Genomic DNA, 22,196 nt, shown 5'->3' with positions numbered 1-22,196 from the left:
CTTCATCCGTGTCTGTGTTTTTGTGGGCTCAGCAGGAAGCTGGAGTCCAGATCGGCCTCCACAAACTGTCAAACAATGATTTTTATTAGCAGTGAAACTACGAGCAACAGAAGAGGAGACCAACTTACTGTTTCTCAATCCAGTATTCTGAAAACAGCTCGGGCTTAATTGTTTAGTCTATGAAATGACAAACCGTAGTAAAGAAGCATCTGTGACGTCTTTGAAGGCCTCTTTTTTTTGAGAGAGAGAGAAAGAGAGAATATTTAACATTCTTTCACTGTTTGGCTTAAAAAAATGACTTTTTAACCTTCAGCTGAAGAATTAATCAACTTTTTGCTTAACGGCTTAAACAGTTTAATTATCACATGAACCACGTCAGGCCAGGCCCTGGAGCTTTTGAACCCCCCCCCCCCCCCCCCCCCCCCCTTAAAGAAACTGGACCCGGCGCTGTTCAGCCCTTCTGTCTACACACTTCAGAATTAATATGATAAACCTGCCCAGACAACAGCCCTCCAAACACATCCAGCCTGTGAGATATTACATCATCTGGAAGAATGTATACAGAATTAACAACGTGTTCAAACATCTGTGTTAGCTTTCATTATTCCAGCCCATAAAACTCTGGCTATTCTAAAACAATCCTGTTTACACGGAGTCCTTTAGTCGGCCTTTCCCGAGGCTGCGGAGGGGGCGTTCAGCCCCCCCCCGGAGCAGACACAGATGCCATGTGTGCGCTGTAACTCAATACACGCACACACGCGCGCCGCCACGGCCTTCAAGTATTAATCAAAACAAATGAGATACCACAAGTCTGCGTCCACCGAATACAGATGTGAAAATAAATAACCCAAGACTGAACGTATGAAAACAAATTACCACTTTTACAGTAGATTTACGACACGATCAGTTCTTCTGGCTGAGAGCGCAGCTGAAACACACAAACACTTTTTAATTATCACAGTCTGAGACTAATTAATCTGATGCATTTAATCCCCCCTTCTTCTTCTTCTTTTTTTTTTTTTATAGACATAATCGAAGCGAGCTTGCTTGGCCGAGCATCCAGCTACAGCTTTGCGGGGCTTTGCGGACATTTGGCCACTAAAGTGAAGTTCATATTCCACCTGTGTACGTGTATATTATCCCTGGTGGATCGAACAAAGAAGCCAAAGCAATCCAACACAGGTGGTTATTTTCAGGGCTCTTATTTTTGGCACGAGGCGAAGATTGAAAATAGTTAACACATGCCATTATAAATCACTGCCGCTTTATTTTATTATTTTCCCCACCAAACACATTTTACAACCAGGGCTCATTGGAGGGAAATTAATATCGCGAGTCAGCCTCGTTTTCATGGCGGCTCTTTCTTTTTGAAGGCGTTAACCTAAAGCTGCCACGCTCCATATTTTCATCCCAACAACGGATCAAATATCTGAGTGGCCGCAGAAATTTATCACCTGACGTGATATTTCTCAGATCTACGTAACATTTTAGCGCCTCGAGCTCTAGCTCATTGTTTTGGCCGTCAGTTTTTACCCTTTGAAGAGCCGCCTGCACTAATTTAGACCATTTTCTAGTTTTACTGACCAACACTTGAAAGCTGCATTCACGAATTCCACTGAATAACCATCAGAGGCAGTTTCAGTGATTTTTCTGATTTATAATAACGATGAAAGAAGCAGGCTAGAGCTAAAGCGTAAATAAAAAAAAAGAGCTGATGGCAGTGAATAATTATTCTAATTAATTGTGTAATTCATCATCTAAAAAGTCTTCTGCCAGCTTAAAGTTGAAGAGTTGCTGCCTTTCTGTGTTTGCTGTCGTTTGAGTGAATTGCAGCTGGGCTCTGATACGTACTCCGGCGGGCACGGCTCGGTGTTGCAGTCCCTCTGGTTCTCTGGAGGTTTGCTGTCCGGGTCACAGTAGCTGTTCTGCACCACAGAGTTGTCGTCCAGCCGCTTACACACCACCTCCTGTTTCTGTGAACCTGCAGAGGGAGATGAGGATGGAGGAAGGGGGGTCAATAATCAATAAGGCCACGCAGACAGAGCTCAGCTGAGCTCACACATTAAGCCTTTCACAGGAACATGGAAGCTGCAGGCCGGACGGCGTGTTTAAGCGGAGATGGTATCGCTTTCAGGCTGTAGTAAATCCACACATGTAAATGCCTGATTCCTTGCAGGATATCTTGGCAAATCACTTTTACAGAGCGGAGAGTTCTTTACTTTGGCTTCTAATGCAGAGAGCGAGGGCTACCGTATCGGTGACACACCTCCCACCGCGTGTGTGTGTGAATGTGTGTATGCCATACCAACTCAGAAAGGGTCTGTTTGGATCCCCGTGGGAGATATCCTGCAGCAGACTTGTCTGGCAGCTGTAATGAGATATGGATGTGTGTGTGTATGCGAGTGTGTGAAATATAGAAAATCTACCCATCTGTGCTCAAAGTGAAATACAGGCGTAGAAGAGTTTCAGTTGTAAGGCTGTCAGAAGGTGTTTTTCGTGGGTTTTATTAGCGTGGTGATATATTAAACAACACTTCATGATTAGCTGAGCTGGCTGTATCGAACGCGCGAATGATTAAATAACATTTTTCTGATTTAGAGCTTCGTGCCACTCGGAGACAAACCGTAGACACAAATTAGATCATTTGGATCAACAATGCAAAGGCATGTTTATGATGCTGGAAGGCTCGTGTGTGTGCTCACTCCCCCCCAATCTAAGGAACAGCTTCAGACTTCTCCTCTGGACTTGGAAATCCTTCCTCAGAAAAACCCACATGCTTATTCAGTCATGCTTTTACAAAATATTACAAACCCGTCCAGGCCACGCTTGACAACTGGGAAGAAACACTATTTATTGTTACATGAAACCCATTGCTTTTGGGCTAAAAGGTTTGGTTTAGTCATTCTTGAGGCCATGGTCAACATTTCGCTGCGGTTTCAGATTTTGAATGTTTGACTTTGTAGGACAAGCGCTCTGGAAGAGCAGCCGTATCTGTGTGCAGCGCTGGTAAACCAGAAGCTATGCAGAGCAGCTCATTCACAGAAATTACACCATATTCATTACTCTGGCTAAAATATAGAAAATATACATATTAAATTTATTAGAGGGGCTGAATCTCCTGGCTATAAAGTAATGATTTTGGAAACCCATCACAAATTATTTTACTGGGTTTCCACACACTGCTCTTCAGCGTTTGTGGAGTTACTGGTTGGGGGAAGATTTACAGAATGAAACACACAAGATATGAAGTATTAAATATTTGAGAAGGGAAGAAATATTGAAAAAAAAAAAAAAAAGAATTTAAACACCCACAGCGTGTTTTGGTATTCAACACCAAAATACTTGGAGAGTTCTTTTTCTCAGTGGAAGGTCGACACTGAGAAGACAGTATTTGTCTTTCATAGAAAAATAAACTCTGGTAATGAAAACTTAGGAAAAATCGGTGTTTGTGATTAAAAAAAGAGAGAAGAACATATAATGGGCGGTAAAATAAAATCTGTACAATGTAAGAATTGATGGAAACCTGAAGAATGAATGAAAAACTGCTGCTTGAGCAGTTTCATTGTGCAGAAACAACCCTCACCTCCGGCGCAGGTAGCCGAGCACTCGGACCAGGACAGGTGGTTCCAGGAGAAGCCCACCTCGTTGTCGCCACTTCCTGTGCGCTGGATGGGCACGTTGAACTTGTAGCGTATTCCCATGTTCTGCTCCTGGAGCAGGACCTGAAATGAAGAAAGGTGAAGAGCGTGGCTGAGCAGGGAACGATAGGTCATACGGAACACATTCTTAAGTGTACGGTTTGAGTCCATCTGACATGTGAGTCCCATTTTCAGTCCCCTCCTTTAGCTCCGTTCTGGTCTCAGACTCTTCTTTACAGCTTTTTTGTCCCCAGAGTTGTGTGTCATAAAAGCAAAATAACGCACTTAAGGATGCAGATCCAGGACTCCCTTTAAGAAACAGTCACAAAGCACTGATCATAGCACCTTTAAGAGTCCAGATCAGTGCGGCCCTGCCGGGTTGATATTAGTCCACTGGATGCTGAATCTGGGAAAGTTAAGCAAAGCTTTGCAAGCCGCAAAGAAATGGCTAGTGGTCGAGTGGCCAGTTGCTTGTCTATTCCAATATTGCTGTGTGGTCTGGTATGTTCAACATTCATGTCGAGGCAGAAACCACTGAATTTTATGGCAAGAAATTGTTCAGTGGCCTCGCATAACACACAATCACATGCTGAAGCCCATAAAAAAAAAAAAATGCAAACACACGTGCGCGCTCTCGTACTACAACACAGATACTCAGTAAATCAAGTGACATTATGTTTGCACTCAGCCAAAACATAAAACACACATAAATAGCTTTCAACCCCAAACCCCTGGCTGAGGGTCACATGAGGTTATTGCCCAGATGTTGAGAGTTTAGGCGGACCGATAGGCCGACAGAACTACAAGGAAGTCATCAATACAGAGCGGTAAAGTGACAACAGGAGGTTCAATCCCCGTTTGGAGCACAGAAAGAAAGATGAGTGCTGGGTGAAAAAAACAAAAAATAAAGGTACCTGGTTTAGATTTTGTCTGGTTTCATGTGAAGAGGTTTTAAAATATATATTTAGAAAAAAAAGAAAGACAGAACGAAACCAAACACAGCAGCACAGGTTTGAGTCTAACTTGTTCAAATAGGCCACGTGTAAACATACATCCAGTTCCGGTGGATGAGCTGGTTAAAAAAATGTGATCACAATTTGTTGAAATAACGAACATGATTGGTGGAAAAACAGGAAATAAACAAATGAAATGTGTTACCATAACAATCAGGTTTTCAGTGGTAGCTCCCAGAGCCTCTAAAGACTCAGGCTCATCAGACGGTCTCTTGTAGTGGAAGGCCGTCCCCGCAATGTCAAACTTCCTGGGCCAGTCGATGGTCCACGCTCCGTTGATGTAATAATCATCCTCTTCAGACTTCAGAGCTGCGTAATCACAGAGAGCGAGAAAGGCTGTTAGATCGCAGAAACGGTCGCCGAGACGACAGGTGGAGACCGTCATCGATATCATCACTGTCGTCGTCATGGTGATCATTTTCATCCTCCCTGACGTCACGCACCAGTCTGAGCAGTCACGTGCAGCAGCACGTACGCACAGCTAATTTAGGAGGAGGAGGAAAGGAAAAAAAAAAAAAAAACAACACACACTTCAGGTGAAAGTCTGGACGGACTGCACGAATACCACTCTGTCTGACTGTCAAAACAAACTCGGTCTCCAAGCACAACAGATCTGAAAATATCCACTTTCTCTGCATTGAAATGGGGCCAAATTGAGGAGAAACGATCTGACCGCTTGCTATTCTGTCTCCCTCTGGCTCGTCGCCTCCCAGATTCCTCTCTGCTGTATTTACACCGGAGCGGGATGAACAACAGTTTGCAGCAGCGCAGTCCACTTCTCCAATAAAATCCCCTTTTCTGCGCAGATATTTTGGAAAATCTTCACAAATTGTCTTGCTTATTTTTTCCATTTAATTTGAAAAGATTTGGATTTTGCTGACCCAAACAGCAGGCGATGCCACAAAAGGTAAAATATTATCTTTATCAGTGAGGTCACGATGAAATTCATAACAAAAAGGTACAAATTGCGCTCTTTAAACGTTGATACACAGACATCATATCCTCCATAAGCCCTGTAAATCTGACGCAGCTCTCCGGTTCAAAGTGTAACTTAAACCCTGCATCAACACCATCCGCTATAAATTCAACACGCTGTCACGTGTCTCTCTCTAGCTAATGAAAAGACGCAGCGCCGCCTTAATTGAATCCGGTTGTTTGATTGTTTTGGTTCCGATGCTGCCAGCGGTGCAAACAGTTTTTGTTTAGTCTGAAACGGAGCGGATGAGTTTGGTGCCAAGACGACTATCGCACAAAGAGCCAGTAAGATTTTTTTTTTCTGTATTATTATCATTTTAAACAGACTCCGCTTTTTATTAGAGATGAAACGATGGCACCTTTTGGCGAACACACGAGGAAATCCTTGGATGTGTGGTTGACAGGACAGAACATTTAATACGAGACAGCTTGATGTCGCAGATTGCTAATTCATAACAGCGTGGTGAATCAAAGGGTCTGCTGAGACTAATGGATATATAATAAAACTAGACTGAGAGTCTGCAGCCATGCTCAGTGCAGAGTGTTCTGAAACTAACTCTTTATCACGCAAAACCAACAAGCATGTTCGCCCACTTGGTTTCCAACGAACAAGTCAAGGTGCAGCTGTCTTTACAGAATTTGGTCTTAGACTCACTTAAAGCTGTAAATGTGAACGCCAAAGTCAAAGCCATGACTGATGTGATCAGGATTCACCCTCTGGGAACCATAAATATCTGTAGATGATTGTAGTTTTTGAGAAATGACATTAATTATCCGACGTGTTTGTGCTGCTGCAGGAAAAGTCAGGGAAATATTTAAAGTCACGAGTGTCGAACCTGTGGTGGCCGTAAAAGAAAGGTCAGAACATCCGTGCCAATGGCTGTGAGCTAAAAACCCCAAACTCAATCTCAATCTCAATAGTTATGGGGATTTTATATTTCATCTTCTGAATATTGTCACCAAATTTCAAAAACTCACACACTTCTTGTTGGCGAAGTCAGGGGACTGATCAAAAGTCAGTCTGGACCAGAACGGTCCACATACGAGGCCGAGTTCAGCCTTCCACGTGGCCAGTAAAAATAAAGACCTCTAGGTGGATTTTCGTCTTTTATCTCTTTGGGCCGTCACTCACCGATATAATTCTTGGACATGGCGACTTCTTTAATCTCGATGTGAACTGATCCTTTTGGGATATGAACCACCTCCATGTAGCCTGGAAGACAAAGACTCTTATCACTTCTCATTTTAAACGTATAAACCAAAGTCACACGTCACACTCGACAGGAGAACATATAGAATAAATTCCAAATCACCGAAAAAGGACAAAGCAGGAGGACAAAACAATCCCCTCCTTTTTTTTTCCCTCCAGACTCACATGCACACAGTATTTTTAGATGGTTTACTCGCCATACCATAGAAGGAGAAATATGTTTTCTCTCCCTGCCGGTCTCTATAGACGACCTCAGCCTCTATCTCTGCTCACTCCATGATGTAATTAATGGGAAAAATACTCTGATCCATATTCTGACAACATAACTGGAAACAGCCGAACACATACGCTGTGTCTCTGACTGACTAAGGTGAAAGAGGCAAATTTCCCTGAAAGATGATCTTGCTGGCTTCGGGGATGTGTTGGACTCTGCTTTAGCAAAAAAGGACAGCAAGTTATTTTGCTCCATCTTCTGACTTCACCTTGGTCGCACGCGGCCATCGGGCCAAAAACATCGGACGGACACCGAGCCCGTTGTTTTACCTCCTCGGGGTAGAGACTCGTTGAAAAGCCCCTCGGTGGCCTCGCAGGTGCTGCCGTCTCCTCCGCACACGCGGCATCGATCTTCTTTGGCATCAGAGCCCAGGATGTTATCGCAGCCCACGTGCTTCACAAAGAGAGAGAGAGAGCGCACATTTTTAATTGAAGGCTGGGAAATGGATTCAGGATTTGGGCCATTTAAGACAATTTCACTGCAAATACACAAGTTTATATTACAAATCAAGTCCAAGTATACAAAATAAACAACAGATTATATGTAATGTGTGTAATGAGCCTTAAAGGTGCTGCTTGGAGGATTTAGTTTCCTCCAGACAAAGCCAGGCTAAGCTATGCTAAACAAAGTCTGTTTCCCAAAATACCACGAAACCTTTTCCTTAAAAAAAGAAAAGCTGGAATAAGACGAACCGGGATCAAATTATTTGGCAGTAATTTCTCTTGCTTGTTATTAGTAGAAGAAAAATTCCTAGAATATGACTTTTTTTTTTCTTTTCTTTTTTTTTTAAATCTATACAACATCTAACAGTCACCTGCTGTTTGGAGAGAGCCAGATCAGCCGGACTGATCCAAACCAGTTTTAACATACATGTAATTAATTTAACGTATAATTCCGTTCATCGCATCATAAACAGCAACCCTCAATGGCACCCAAGAAACATATACCAGAATACCGCCTGATGATTTCCCTTTTATGAGAGCCTTTACACTTCCAGACCAAAGTTTCATGAGAGAAAAGTTGTACTTTTTAAAGGATATATATATCGTGCTGCTAAAAAAATCCCATGAAAAAGAAAAATATGGAACAACGTTGGCCTCATCCTGAACACATCTACGCTGATACTAACTTCTTCCCGCTCTAATTGCCGGTTAACCGGCAGGTTCTTGCAAGTAATTTAACAGGAGAGCCCATAAAAAATGATGGACTCCAAATGTTTAAACTGGACCATGTAGCAGATGTAAAAATTAATTTCAACATGGAGGCCGAGCGGAGTCCATTAAATCTTTATCTGAACTCAATTTAGACCGCTTGCGTCATTGATGTCAGCTCAGTGACGTCTTCATGGCGGCACACATCAGATTCTGACTCAGGGAGAGAAGTTTGAGTTATTTCTTCTTTTAAATGCTGCAACACCAGCAGCACACAACCTAACTGGAGCATTTTTCATATAAGTATAATTAAATTTTACGAAACGTGTTATTTCAGTCTAATGAAGGATCTTTATTCCGATGTACTCTCTGCGTTACCTGCTTCGTCTACAGTGTCTTCACATTGTGCTGTCATTCTGTTATTTTGCATGGTTTCTGTCTGTATGAATGATCTGGTTATTTATTTATTTACTGCAATACATTCTAAATTGAATGCATTGTGGGAATGTTAGCAGAAAGAACAATCACAACAAAACTGATTAAACTGATAGTCATTTTCTGAACACACACAAAAAAAAAAGTTGTCTCTGGCTGCAGATTTGCTTGTTTCAATATGGAAAAAAAAGTTTTAGATGGTTGGTTGCACAAATGAGACAAACATCAATCTCAACAAGAACATTTTTCACAATTATCTGACTTTTTATGGACAAAAGAATTAACTGATAGAAAAATCGAAAATGAGTGCATAAACGTGAGTGAATACACGCAGTGTGCAGCAAATAGAGAAGAGATTGTTGCTGACACTTGCACTCCTCCTTTGGAAATCCCAGCTTCTATCTTTATCTCTCTCTCTCTCTCTCTCTCTCGCTCTCTCCAGCACATGTGCACAACATAGCAGTTTTGAGTGTTTCTGACAGCTCTCCAAGCAGACACTGTTCCAGAGATTTATCACAGCGTGGCGGCGAACCCAGAAAAGCCGGGCTCAGAAATAAAAGTCCACGCTGGAGTCAGACTGGAAATAAAACCTGTACCGCTCCTTTGGTAGGGAATATTCCACCTCTCTGCCCATTAAAACACACACCATGTTGTGTTTTTATATTAGAATCGGAGTAATGTCATGGGCACAGACACAACACTTTCATGCCAAACAGGAATCAAATTGTACGGTCAGGTGGAAGTCAAAGCAAATACTTAAAGCGAGGAACCAAAAAGTTATTTCAGCTGCATCTCAGAAAATACACACAGAAAAAAGCCTCATCTACACGCACACACACACACAAACTGTGAAGTGATTTATGCTCATGAAAACAGAGACGGCATCAACTGCCAGCTCCTTTCAATAAAATGTTATTTTGCCTTGTTATTAAATCAGCTTTTTCAAATCTATATAAATCATGAAAACAATGATTTTTGTGTTTTATTTATCAGAAAACAATCCCAGTCGAGGCTGCAGAGTCCGACACAGGCCTCACAATCAGCCGCAGTCATCAACTGAAAGGCCGGCTTGTTCTCCTGTTTACGAGGCGAGCGTGGAGCTAAAACATCAGACTGTGTCATCTTATAATTTCAGGGCAGGAGATTCACGTTTTTATTCCTGCTTTCTTTTTTATTGCATCTGACATGCAAATTTGTCCTAATACCTAATATCCACTTTGGCTCCAGGCCACCGACTGCATCAGCATCATCTCATATTCTGCAAATCTGTCTGATACGCCTCCATAACAGAAGACACAGTCTGGAAATAATTCGGTTTATTACGTGGAGTATCTGACTTTCCGAAGGTTTAGCTTCATTCTGTTTCTTCATTCTGAGTGAAGTTGGGATTTAATCACTGAGGAAGAAAGTAATAAAATAAAAATAAATAGTGGCTGAGTCATGTGATACCTTTCTAATAACTGCATCCACTGAAGAAGAAAGCCTCATCAACAGCCAGTAAGTCGACCTTATCTCATTTTTTGATAAGTTTATACCTATTATCATTGGACATATCAGTGTAGTGAGACAGGGAGCGAAAGGGGAATAACATGAAGGAAAGCCGGCTGGGAATCGAACCATGACCCGTCAAGTATCAGCTCGCCAATGCACCTCTGATTTTTAACCAGATTTCCAAGTTGATCCTTATAAACCTCTGAATTTCCAGCATTTTCACGACTACTGGTGTTGGCAGGCTGCTGGTTATATGAGGAAATGGTTTATTTCTGTACAATTTGGGCTTTATTTTCTCAGCTCCAGGCAATAGTTGGATCAGATATGAGAACACTGTGCTCATCAAAGTAAATCCTCAGATTTAGGGAAGTGGCTCCATCACACCAGAACCGGTCCAAGGCAGCAAGAAACACAAGCTTTCAGATTTGTTGTAAACAAGCCAACTGTTAAAAACCAAGTGAGCACAATAAACTGCTGCTTAGATGGGATTTTAACAATGTTCCTGTGTTCTGATATCTCAGCAAGTACTCCGAGTTAGTATAATGGAGCTTTTTTTATTATTATTATAAGAAAAACAGCTAAAATATTCAAATATGCGGTTTTGTTCAGTTTATGACCACGAAGGACGAAGAAAAGCAGAACGCAGAACCTTTTTTTGATGAAATGATGACCAAAATAATTCATGCATCATCAAAATGGGTCAAATTTACTTGAAGTAGAATTTATGCAAAGGGTGAAAATAAGGTAGTTGTAGTTTTTAGAGCCTAATATGTCAGAGGTGTGCACACCCTCACACATCTCTGCCCTGCTGCCTCACCTTACACTCTCCATTGATGCAGATGTCCAGAGAGTCGGCCTGACACCGGGTGCCATCGATCACTGCAGGAGAGCGCTCTGTGTAGAAGTTGTAGCCTTCTGCCAAGCAGTTCAGCGCACAGGGCTTCACACCACCTGGATTTACACAAAGTACACACAGTTATCTACAGTTCAGCCTGCACACACACACACACACACACACGCCAAACACACAATGTGACCTTGTGCGCCCCGACGACACGGAGGCCGGCGAATGAGTTGCTGGAGCCGTTCCAGGACTCACAGCCAGCTCTGACATCTGCCTTCGAACCTGCTGACAATAATAATCACGTGGTGGGAAAGTCAGCGGCACTCAGATCTGAATTCCGCAGCGTGACATCGCCGTCACCGCTGACACCATCAGAGACAACTCTCCCGTTTCCTTGTTTTGTCCGTGTCCATGTTTATATGCTTCAAACTCTTTGAGCCATTTGTGTTTTTAGTTAAGTGGATATTTTCCATGATCTGCACACATCAAGGGCAGAACTTGGAGGGATGGGGGGCATGTGGGGGGTTGAGTGCGGGGGGGTACAAGGTCCGCACTCCTGCCAATAACTGTGATAGTACAATAGCATTTCCAACCCTCCTGGCTGGATTCAATAAGTGCTGATCCAGAATAAGACCAAAGACCTGAGCTCTGGTCCTCCTCCTCCTCCTCCTGGGAGATTCTTGACATGGTCTGTGTCAGGACATCTGTCCAAAACGTAAAATATCTGCAAAAAATCTTCCAGCAGCAGCAGCAGCGGCGGGTCGAGCAGGGAGCACGGAGCACAGAGCACAGCGTACAGGAATCTGAGGAATTCTTTACTCGGTGTTAAATGTGCACACAAGCAGCGCGCTCTGTCATTACTGGTGATGCAAAAATAAAGGAAGGAAACTCGTCAGAGACTGAATGGGTAAAATATTCCAGAGCAAGCGCTTCAAACTTGTAACATAAGTGGAGAATTACACACCTTTAAATTAAAGCTATCCATGTGTGCAGATTAGTTGTTACTTAATATTCACACCTTTTTACTTGCAGGTTGAAAAAAAAAGCTGACTTTAGCTTTCTGGCACTCAACATGTAGAGTAGACGGCAGAGTAATAGATGAAAATGGAGATTTAAATGTTTTAAAAAACGTAGTGACTGCAGCTCAGTTAGCAAAGTTTAGCATAAAGATTCATCTCCAGAATAGTCACAGTCTCCTCCTGTTTCCTGTTTGAGTGTGTTAATACAACTGCTGACTTTGTGCAATGACCGAGGACTCTCCACGATAAAGGATAAATAAATCTATCAACTTTTATCATTAAATAGCTTCAGTTTCTGTCCTAAGGGTGAAACAATGCACTTTGGGTTTTAAAAGTTCTATAGTTATTTTTGGGGGTATTTCTTCACTTTTATTCAGATTTTCTGATAGTCGCATTGAGAGTAAGAAAGGGAGGTTGTGTGTGTGTGTGTGTGTGTGTGGGGTGGAGGGGGGGCTGCTGATGATCTGAACCCCAGCTGTTGCGGTTAGGAGACAGCCTTTGTGGTATTTGCTCCACCAGGTGAGTCACCAGGCGGAGCAAATCACTTCACTTTGGCGGATTGTGCTACCGATCATCTTTGCCTGAACAGCCTGATTCAGTTTAGTTTTTCCAAGCTGAACTTTACACAGAAACTTTTGCAGAATGCCGTCATGAACTCACCTCCGGTGTAAGGCTTCCAGTTGTAGTATTTCCCACGGAAAGGCATGTTGTCGAAATCTGCACACTGCTTCTCTCGAAAGTCGCGAGATCCTACAGGGCAGGCCTGGGAAAAACAAAACGACAACAAAAAAGAGGAGTAAACAATGATTCTAACAAATCTGTACACTTTAAAAAGGAGACAAACTTTGGCTTTTATGTTGTAAATTATGAAACTCTACCACCAGACTTTTGTGAATTAGCCACCTTCAGTCAGCAATTACCTTCAAATCGCACATCATAATAAGAAGGATCAGGCTTTCTATACAACCCAGCATGGTTAAATTCGACAACTTTTATTTAGACTGTTCTTGGTTTCCCTCCTTATATTTCACTGATGTGTTTGGTTTTTGCAATAATCATCATTTTATGAAATAAATGCCACAGTGGTTAAAACAGTGTCGCTGTTTTCTTTTGCTGTTAGTGCCATAAAAAAAAAAAAAAAAAAAATTCCTAATAAAAATTGAAGAAACAAAAAGAAAAGAAACTTGAGTTATTTAATCTTTGACTATGAACAATAAATCTTGCTTTATTCTTTGCCAAGCTTGCCTCAGTGTCGCAGAGTAAAGCGGTGCAGAAGGTTTTACTGACTGGATGTTCGCTGTGATGGATTACAGAGCTCAAACAGGTTTAAAGGGGCCGCCAATTGATTTTATTATCATACAGAAATTAGGAGGGGACAATGAATGCCTGAAACAATAGGAAAATGTGATTTTTGTTAAAGCAGCTAAACCTTGTGAGCACTTTGGGACGGCCTAGAGATGCAGACAACCATGCTGTTACCATTTGAGTAAGTGAATTATCTGCGGAGACTTTTTCTTTATTCTGGGAAGTTTTTATTCGCACAGACAACATCATTATTAACAACTGGACAAAGTCTGTCTAAAATGTCACATTTTATTTTCAGACACTAAAACAGACTTGTTTCTTGGAATTCCTAATTGAGAACAGTGTGTTTTGCATTTGGAGAGATTGCTTTGTTTTCATGTGTGGATTTATGATGGATAATGAAGCACTTCTTTGGCCGGGTAATTAGAAACATAAACCGAGCCAAAGCAGGCAGAAGCCCGGCACAGCACAGGCTGGTGCAGACCTGGTTCTGGTTCTGGTTCCAGACTAACCTATCAGGGATGGGACTCCACAGTGTGGATTACGGCCAGTAAGAGGAGGTAAAAAGTGGAAAGGAACACTTTATTGGTGTGAAAAGGTCCTTAGAAACCTCAAAACACTCTCCCCCAGGACAAATAAAAGCTCTTAGGTCAAAGCTGTATTTCACACGCTGAAAGCGTTCCACAGTGGAGCGGGCCGCAGGGAGACTCAGCCACTTTCATTACCGGTGTTTTGCCAATATGGCAGCTTTAAACTTGCACATCAAACATGTAGATCAAGTCAGAGGAGACAAAATATATGATATGATTACAAGTGTGTGTTGAAATTACAACACAGGCCCAGATGAGATTTACACATTCCAACACGTGTTTAATGGCGGGAATAGATCACGAACAAGCACATGAGAGTTATTTTCATTTTCAATTAAGGCGTTGATAATCTTTTGATTCATGATCTGTTAAAACGCAAAAATGTCCTACGGCATGAGTCCAAAAGCCGGAGAGTAACGCAGGAAGTCATTTAAACAACTGGAGTTAGAGCACGTTGCGCTTTTCCTCTGCAGAGATGACCAATCATTAGATTGGTGCATCTTCACACACCTCTGAGGCTCGAGGGGAAAATATCTACTACTAACAACTACTAAATGTCTTGATTGAATTGAATTTGGTGGACATGTTCGTGATTTAAACTATTCTTGCTGCTGCTTGTAGAAAGAGTTCAGCTAATTGAACACTCAGGCATCCTGCAGACTTTATGTAGATAGATATAGATAGAGCACACCACAAAACCGTCCCATAGCTTTATGGAAACACGTCACTCAAACTGTCGGAGGGTCTCACCCATTCACAGACAAACCTTCCTCAGTTTATCTGACATGAAGCTTTGTGCTAACGGGAGCAGAATTTTCATATAAAGCAACTCTCCCCAGGGAAAACACAGTAGTAAAAAGAGAGGAGGAGTGGGAGGGGGGCACCATTAACAAATACCTGACCAGTGATTAGAGGAAAAATAGCTGGATGTCATCAATCTATGTGAGTGTGTGTGTGAGAGAGTATGTCTCGTATCTACATCTGGATCTCTCTCTCACACACACGCACACACACATTTCCCTGGACAAGGTGTGGTCAGTGTGATGAAATAGCGGTTAGGGGTGTTGTTTGTTTTCCAAAGAAAACACTCAGTGCTTGCTTTCAGCTGTTATTTTTAAGACTTGCGGTTAAATGTCCACCAGGGCCCGATTTCAATTTTCACCTTGTGAAAAAACGGCCACCTAGAAATAGTTGAACAGAGACCTCAGCATGCAGCCATGCTAAATATTTGTTTAAAGCATTGCTCCAGACCTCAATAATAATAAAAAAAAAGGATTGTGAATTGCTTTTCATGAAACAGACTCTAAAACGACCATCATTGTCGACACGAGTGAAATCTCACAAACAATATATGAACTATAAAATGCCAGAGTGAAGCCAAAGTTACAGAGGGGGGCGTTTTTTTTAAATCAATATCCATCCCACGGTCCGTCTCTAAGGTGATTCTGCGTCGCCTGTGAAGCTTCTCCTATCGTAACCTGTTTGGCAGGAGTTCATGCTGTCCAGGGCAGACCAACCCCCCCCCCCCCCCCCCCCCCAAACCTGTGTGTGGATATTTATCCCCCGCCACAAAAATTACATTTCAATATAAATATATATTAAATGCATCTTCAGCCAAAAAAATGCCCCAACAAATCCAAATCCTTTACTTCTGTCTGCTATCAATGATATACCAAATACAGGTCAAAGGTCACAGCCCGATATACATTTCTCAAAAACGCTAGTCCGATGCTAACTTATTAGCATTGTGTTGCAGGTTTCTTGACGAACACTGAATAGGATCATTATATAATTTGTTCAGTTATATGAACAGGAAGTAGAACACGTCCTCTTTACAAACGACGTGAACTGTGCGTCATCGTCAGCCGCCAAAACAGCCAATATAGAAACCGTCAGACGAGAATGGACTCAATGTCAGCCTCACTTCCAAAGGAGACAGGAAGTTAAAAGATAAAATAACCGAGTCAGGGCCCGTCTTTGTTGTTGAGGGCAGAGAAGCCTCTCTGGTGCCTGAGGGGCAAAACCCAGGGCAAAGAAAAAAAAAGACCAGTGCTCATTGACCTCATTGCTGTGAGTGCACAATAACAATCGAGGCTGAGTCAAATGAGTGACTCAGATCTTCTCTCTTTTGAAAGATGTTGGCTGCACAGCGAGAACAATGTTCAGAGAGGCCTTAGCAAGAAAACTATGAATCTAAAGTGGATATTAAGTCATTGCAGATGTAGTTTGTCCTAAAAGTAGCAGAGTAAAACAAAGAAATGAAAGAAACTCACGTCGGTGTTACAGGATCTGTAGCGTTTCCTCTCTCCAAGACAGTACTTGCCTCCTCCGGATGGACTGAGAGACACAGGAGAGGTGAATGAGCAGGGAACTGAACGGTGAAAGGACGTGACACCCACCCCCAAAAATAAAAATCGATCAACACGTCATAAATGTTCTTCAAAAGTAATAATGTTTGGGATGTTGTGAGTACATGAAGAAAGGTCTGCTGATATTAGCTCATGAAACAGGCCTCAAAAAAAAAAAAAATTCTCTGCCAGAAGTCTGTCTGCGTTTGCTGCTTTGCTGAGTTTGTGGGCCAGTGATTCATTCATGAAATCCAAGCCGCTCTGAAAGCCCTGGAGTGTGACATGACATTTAGATTTGGGAAGAGAGAGTAAAATGTGTAACCTCAGAACAATTCTCTACTCATTCCTTTTACTCGTCCACTGGTCACATGTACCGAAGCAATCTTTGTTTCTTTTGGGGGCTTATTATGTTTATTCTGAAGAAAAAGCAGTGCAGTGTTTTGTTCCCTTTATCAATCCCTTCCTCCCAGTTCCCCTAAACAACCTCAAATGTCACATATTTTACAGCATCAACACCTCAAACGTGGCTTAAACAAACTGGTTGGGACTCACGTATCACAAAATTACGAATTTATAAAATGACTCTTCAGTTTATTTAAGTATCGTATAATCTGAGCTTGTGTAAATTTGAATATTAACTCGAGTCTACTACATCGCCTGCCTTCCTCTCAACCTTCCCCTCCATCGGCATTTCCACTTTACTGAAAACATTCAGGCTCTGCGATAAACATGCTGCTCTTTCTCGTGTCTTCCCATGACATGTTTCACATAACATCTAACGTCCAGAGCGAAGGAGCACAAAGTTGGATAAAGAGTGGCCTTAAAATAAAACTGTGCAGCGCTGTATCTAATCTACGGCAGAGAGTGAGCTGCATCTTTTCAACACAAATCCATCTGAGGACAAACACTGACCAAGCGGCATCGCTCAGGGAAGAAAACATGAGAAATGATTGTAATATTCTGTGTAACTGCAAAACTTTGCCCAAATTTAGATTTTCCAGCTGTGGAAATGGATCCAGGTTGAGTTAAGCAGCAAATCCAGTCCCCAAATCATCCATTTCAAAACCTGTTCTTGGATGGTTGTTGTTAAAGCAAGATTATCTACCTCATAAATTTTGCTTGGCTTGGTGTTTAGTGTTGATCACATCAGACCAAGAAAGACTTTCTATGTTACTTTTGACAACCAAAATGTGGTCAGCTCTTTGAGCTTGTGTTAATGCATCATAACGCCTGATCAAAATGGACGGAGACACGTGCCAACGTTAAAAATAAAAAGGTTTGAGAGACATTTTGGGAAAATATCCCAGAAAAAAAGGACAAAACATTAACTCTGGAAACATTTCACTACACAAGAAAATCTAATTATTCAATTAACACACATCCGCGCACGCACACACACACACACACACACACACACACACACACACACACACCTGTAGGCAGGACCTGGATGTGTGTGTTCAGCTTGCTGTGGCTTACTTTGCCTACTTACGCTGGGCTGTCACACTGCCTCATGGAGGAGGATACACCGCCCCCACAGGTCCTGCTGCACTCCCCCCACAGCGACCAGGGCCCCCAGCCTCCATCCACACTCTGAGGCCAAGTACCAAAGGCAACACACTCCCCCTGGTAGCACCACTGACCGGAGAGGAGAAGGAGAAGCACACACAGACAGCGTTGGTTAACATGCATAGACGGTTTGAATCATTTCTCTGAAAACAACAACACCACTTAGACGATAACATGCTGATGGTTAGCTGTTCGTCTCTCTCCACATTAGTCCTGTTATTTCTTCCCTCTCACCTGTCAGTGTGCCATTGCTGTCCCTCTTTCCTTAATTTAATTTAGAATCTTACTGGTTTAAATATGAAAATAAGACTTTCAGTGTTTAATGTGTTTCTTTGTGAAGACTTTTTTCCTCGGGTTGAGTTTCGCCCTGTTGGCGAACAAAAGGAGAAACCTAAAGACGGGATTTTGGACATTTGAAACTATTATCTGATATATTCGGTCTTATTGCTACTTTTATTCGGATATATCAAAACGGAGTGATAACTGGGCTGTAGAAAGCAAACAAAGGAGAACATTCCTTTGTCTGAAGATCTGATTCAAGAACTTTTCATAGTGATTTTGTTCTTTGGTTTACAGTTTTCAGTGTTCTGTGAAATGTGTCGGGAGTGTTTTAAGCCTCATGTTAAGCCGTCCAGAGACCCAGAGGGACGACGGGTGGGGGTGGAATCAGGGACAGCCCTTTGTCTCTCCAACTGTGTCAGTAGGTTAAGAACCCAGAGAGCCTGGGACAGTCAAGGTGAGGGCTACGTTGGGCCACTGTCCTCTTTCTCTGAATAATCATTCACGTCCCGAGACGCTGTCCAAACAAGATTAGCCGTGGGAGAGAGGAGAGACGGGGTGAGGCGGGGGGGACTGAGGGATCAGGACACAAGGGTGGGGGGTAAACTCTTCCAACAAGCTTGGATAATATATATCTTATAGCTGTGTCCATTTGAATACAGTCAAAACCAAACAAAACAGAAAAAACTGTATGGAGGTCGGTTTTTGCTCCTCCCCCCGTTCCTGGTGGAAGGGCCTCTCTCCATAACACGCTGGGTGAGAAATGGCTGACATTCATATTCCTTTGAAGCTGCCCCGGGCAGGGGCAGACAGGGTATGCCACTGGCTCTCCTAAAGCTGTTCCAAAGCCCCCCAGGCTCAACCTGGGGCCCCCTGTGTTGTCCAGGACCCTGTCCGTGGGCCCCGGCCCTCAAAGGCTCCACTCAGCTAATGGTAATCACGGGTGACAGCTCGTGACACCCTCCCATTCTTCCCTTTTAGACCTCGGACCATCCAGTGACAATGGCTGCCGTAATCCGTGTTAAAACTGTCTCTCCTAACCTGGCTGGCATCAACAGTGGGCCGATGACCTAAAGCCTGCCTGCCTGCCTGCATGTGTGTGGAAACACAGCCTCTTCCCAGAGGGGAAGAAATCCAAGTTGAGGCGGTGAAATATCAGTTTTAACAGTTATTGAACTGCCTGACTGATACTTAAAGGGCTGTTCCATCTAATTATCAGATAATAAATGTAAGAAGTATCTAGCTGTGATTGCTGTAATTCATCTTATTTAATTAGAAAATGTCTGTCTAGTTTAATTTTAATTCCAACGGAGGTCTGTGGATTATCCAAAGGAGTGATCGTCATCCTGGAGTCTTTCCTGATGTGGTCCTCCAACCACTTTAATTAAAAACCCATTTTGGGCGCTCACATTCACACAAGTTTCGATGTGGTTTGCCAGTTTAAAGCATTAAACATCCAATATCCAATCAAAACCCTTAAACCTTAAAATATCCACTTAATATTTGACAGAAGACTAAGAAACTCCAGGATTTTGCCTGATGAGGCAACAAAAGAAGTAATCAATTATCGAAACAGTTGAGGATTTAGTTTAAGTTGATTAGTCTTTGGCCTCTTTGCTAAACAGAGCAAGTTTCGAACAATTTAATTCAGTGAACACCCCCAAAAAATAAAGAAATAAATAGATAAGTCTCTGAGCCTCCATTGTACCGAGGTGGAGGCTTTAAATGTCCATTCAGTGACTTACCCCTTTCTCAATGCTGCCGGTCTGGCACAGAGTCCCCTCTGCAGCCGGGATACTGTTTGTTACACAGCGGTTGCTTTTGCTAAGGCACCAGAGCTCTCTACACACTTCCTAGGAAAGAAGGCAAAAGCGAGTTGGTCAGAATAAATCAATTCAGCAGACTGCGGGTGGGGGTGGGGAGGGGTGCTGATAAGGCTGAGGGTGATTTATCAGTAGTTTTTGGTGTGTGGTGTTTTTTTGTTGTTGTTTTTTTTTCCTTTCCTTTTCTACTTTGACAGAAGAAGAAAAAAAAAAAAAAACAGCAGACAAAGTTAATCGATAAATCAGAGAATGAGAGGAGTCAATGAAGACGGACATCTGTCTTCCAAAGTCTGTGTGCTTTGGATCATCGTGCATGCTGAACAAAATGCCAAAGGGTCTCCGGGCGCTCTTAGCGTTCTTTTATGAGAAACTAAGAGACGGCTGGATCAACACCATGACTAACGTTTGCTCACATTCACCTTGAGACCGCACGGGACCGTGACATCAGTTCAAGAAATCCCGTTTCAACTTCTTGGGGGAATTCAAGAATGCGCAACAGGCCTCCCAAGTCCGAGATAAAGAAGACCAACAAATATCTTTAGTATTACTGAGCGGACTGAATAAACATATCCCTGTCCTCTCCTCCTCACTCTTCAGTCTGCCACATAAGGAGAATCCATTTAGATTACTAAAGGAGCGGTAGTGGGAAGACAGCACTAAGTTACCCCTCAAATAAATAAAACCATAAAGTGAACACATGTTACAAAGACAGCTCTGCACAACCTCGCATTAGATTTCCCATTAAACCCGACTGGGTCGCCTCACGTTTCGACTTCAAAGGCTTTTACAGGACAATTGTGTACGGCAGAAGAGCAAGCCCATGAAAAAGAGTTATGATCCCACGCATAGATTCTGACCCCCAGGGTCAGTAAATACGCCACGGCCCCGCAGCTCCCTGAGCATATCCAGTTTAAATAAAGCGGCAAACTGCCACTCTCTGGTTGCAGCTCTGCCAGCTGGTTTCAATAAACCTCCCCAAGCGCTCCTTTCACTATGTCGGCCCTGCTGAAAGGTCAGCGGCCCGGACCCTGACGAACCTGGATGTGGACCTGATGGATTTACGCTAACAGAGAGCGAGCCGGCAGTAAAAAATAATAATAATTTAAATGAAAAAGAAAAAATGATATCGTCATCATAGGATGCTTTATTTTTCATACCTTCAGCTTCCAAGTGCCTGAGAACGTCGTCACTGAAATCATTTCGATAAATTTGACTCATTTTACTCCCTTCATGGCCATGTTACTTTTCCCATCACAGTCTGTGAAACCCCTGCAGTTCGAGAATCTTAAAAACTCTTCTCCCTGAAGGCACCATGGGCCTTTTCAGTGCAATGTTGCTGTTATATTGCTCTGCGGTAACACAAGTGGTCATGATCCTGACAGAGAAAACAACATAGGTTTCACTTTCATTTGATCCAAGTAGCCAAATCGGAGCCCTCATCATTAATCATTTTAATTGAGAGGATTTTTGGGTATATTCAAACAATATATATATATATGTCATGGTAGCATGCAGCGGGGCTAAAGCTGCATGACATTGTTACCACAGAGCTGACTAAAAGGCAGAGTCGGGAATATTAAATGAACTCATTATGATTTGAATTGTTGGACGGACCGTTTTGCTCACGTAGCTTCATCAGTCTGCAGTTTGCGTCTTTTGATATACGACAGGAAGGATCAGATAAAAGTTAGCCTGCTCCTGAGCTATCAGCGGCCTGTTAGCTATCAAACGCTGACAACACCAGATCAACTGGAACCTCATATGCTCAGCGCCGTCCTGGGGATGTTTGGGAGTGAGCCGGTCCAGGCATTTGAGAAATGCTGCTCGAGATGCAATTATTTGAAACATTATTTAGCTTTTGTTTGTCGCGCTCTTTGGCGCCAAATTCGCAAGAATGTTCTCGTGGATCTTTTCGGAGAAACCAAACATTTGTAAAAAATTTCCCCAAAACCAGATTTCAAATCAATCAATTAAAATTTTTCTGATATTTTATAGGAACGAAACAATTATTACAGAAATATTTAACCACCAGATGGAACCTGCTGAGAACAGCACAGTCCAAGTTTGTGACTATAAATTCAGTTTGTTGTGCTTGAAAAAAACACGCACAAAGGGTTTTGTTGTCTCGCAGTCTAAGCCAAAAGAATGGTGTCGTTTTATCAACACTAGATATATTAAAGCTAAAACGGGATTCCTTCAGGCTAAACCTCTCTCTTTCCCGTCACTGCTCAT

At 42.5% G+C, this 22,196-nt stretch overlaps 1 protein-coding gene across 2 annotated transcripts in view; it reads right to left on the bottom strand.

Annotated features, from left to right (window-relative positions):
- The window catches only part of adamts6 (ADAM metallopeptidase with thrombospondin type 1 motif, 6), a 51,417-nt gene that overhangs the window by 6,277 nt on the left and 22,944 nt on the right, over positions 1-22,196 (bottom strand). For both annotated transcript variants that reach the window (XR_003841352.1, XM_029516370.1), the window contains exons 13-22: positions 19,887-19,994; positions 17,786-17,931; positions 16,219-16,282; positions 12,711-12,813; positions 11,005-11,138; positions 7,380-7,503; positions 6,759-6,839; positions 4,797-4,960; positions 3,584-3,722; positions 1,852-1,981 (exon numbers count right to left, since the gene is read on the bottom strand). Coding sequence is in view for 1 of the 2 variants with exons in the window: in XM_029516370.1 (XP_029372230.1) it covers positions 1,852-1,981; positions 3,584-3,722; positions 4,797-4,960; positions 6,759-6,839; positions 7,380-7,503; positions 11,005-11,138; positions 12,711-12,813; positions 16,219-16,282; positions 17,786-17,931; positions 19,887-19,994 (1,193 nt within the window). In the remaining variant the exon portion in view is untranslated. The remainder of the gene's footprint in view (positions 1-1,851; positions 1,982-3,583; positions 3,723-4,796; positions 4,961-6,758; positions 6,840-7,379; positions 7,504-11,004; positions 11,139-12,710; positions 12,814-16,218; positions 16,283-17,785; positions 17,932-19,886; positions 19,995-22,196) is intronic.

The sequence above is a fragment of the Echeneis naucrates genome, chromosome 12 (genome assembly GCF_900963305.1).
Source record: "Echeneis naucrates chromosome 12, fEcheNa1.1, whole genome shotgun sequence".
Lineage (NCBI taxonomy): Eukaryota > Metazoa > Chordata > Actinopteri > Carangiformes > Echeneidae > Echeneis > Echeneis naucrates.
This window is presented reverse-complemented; position numbering and strand designations above follow the sequence as displayed.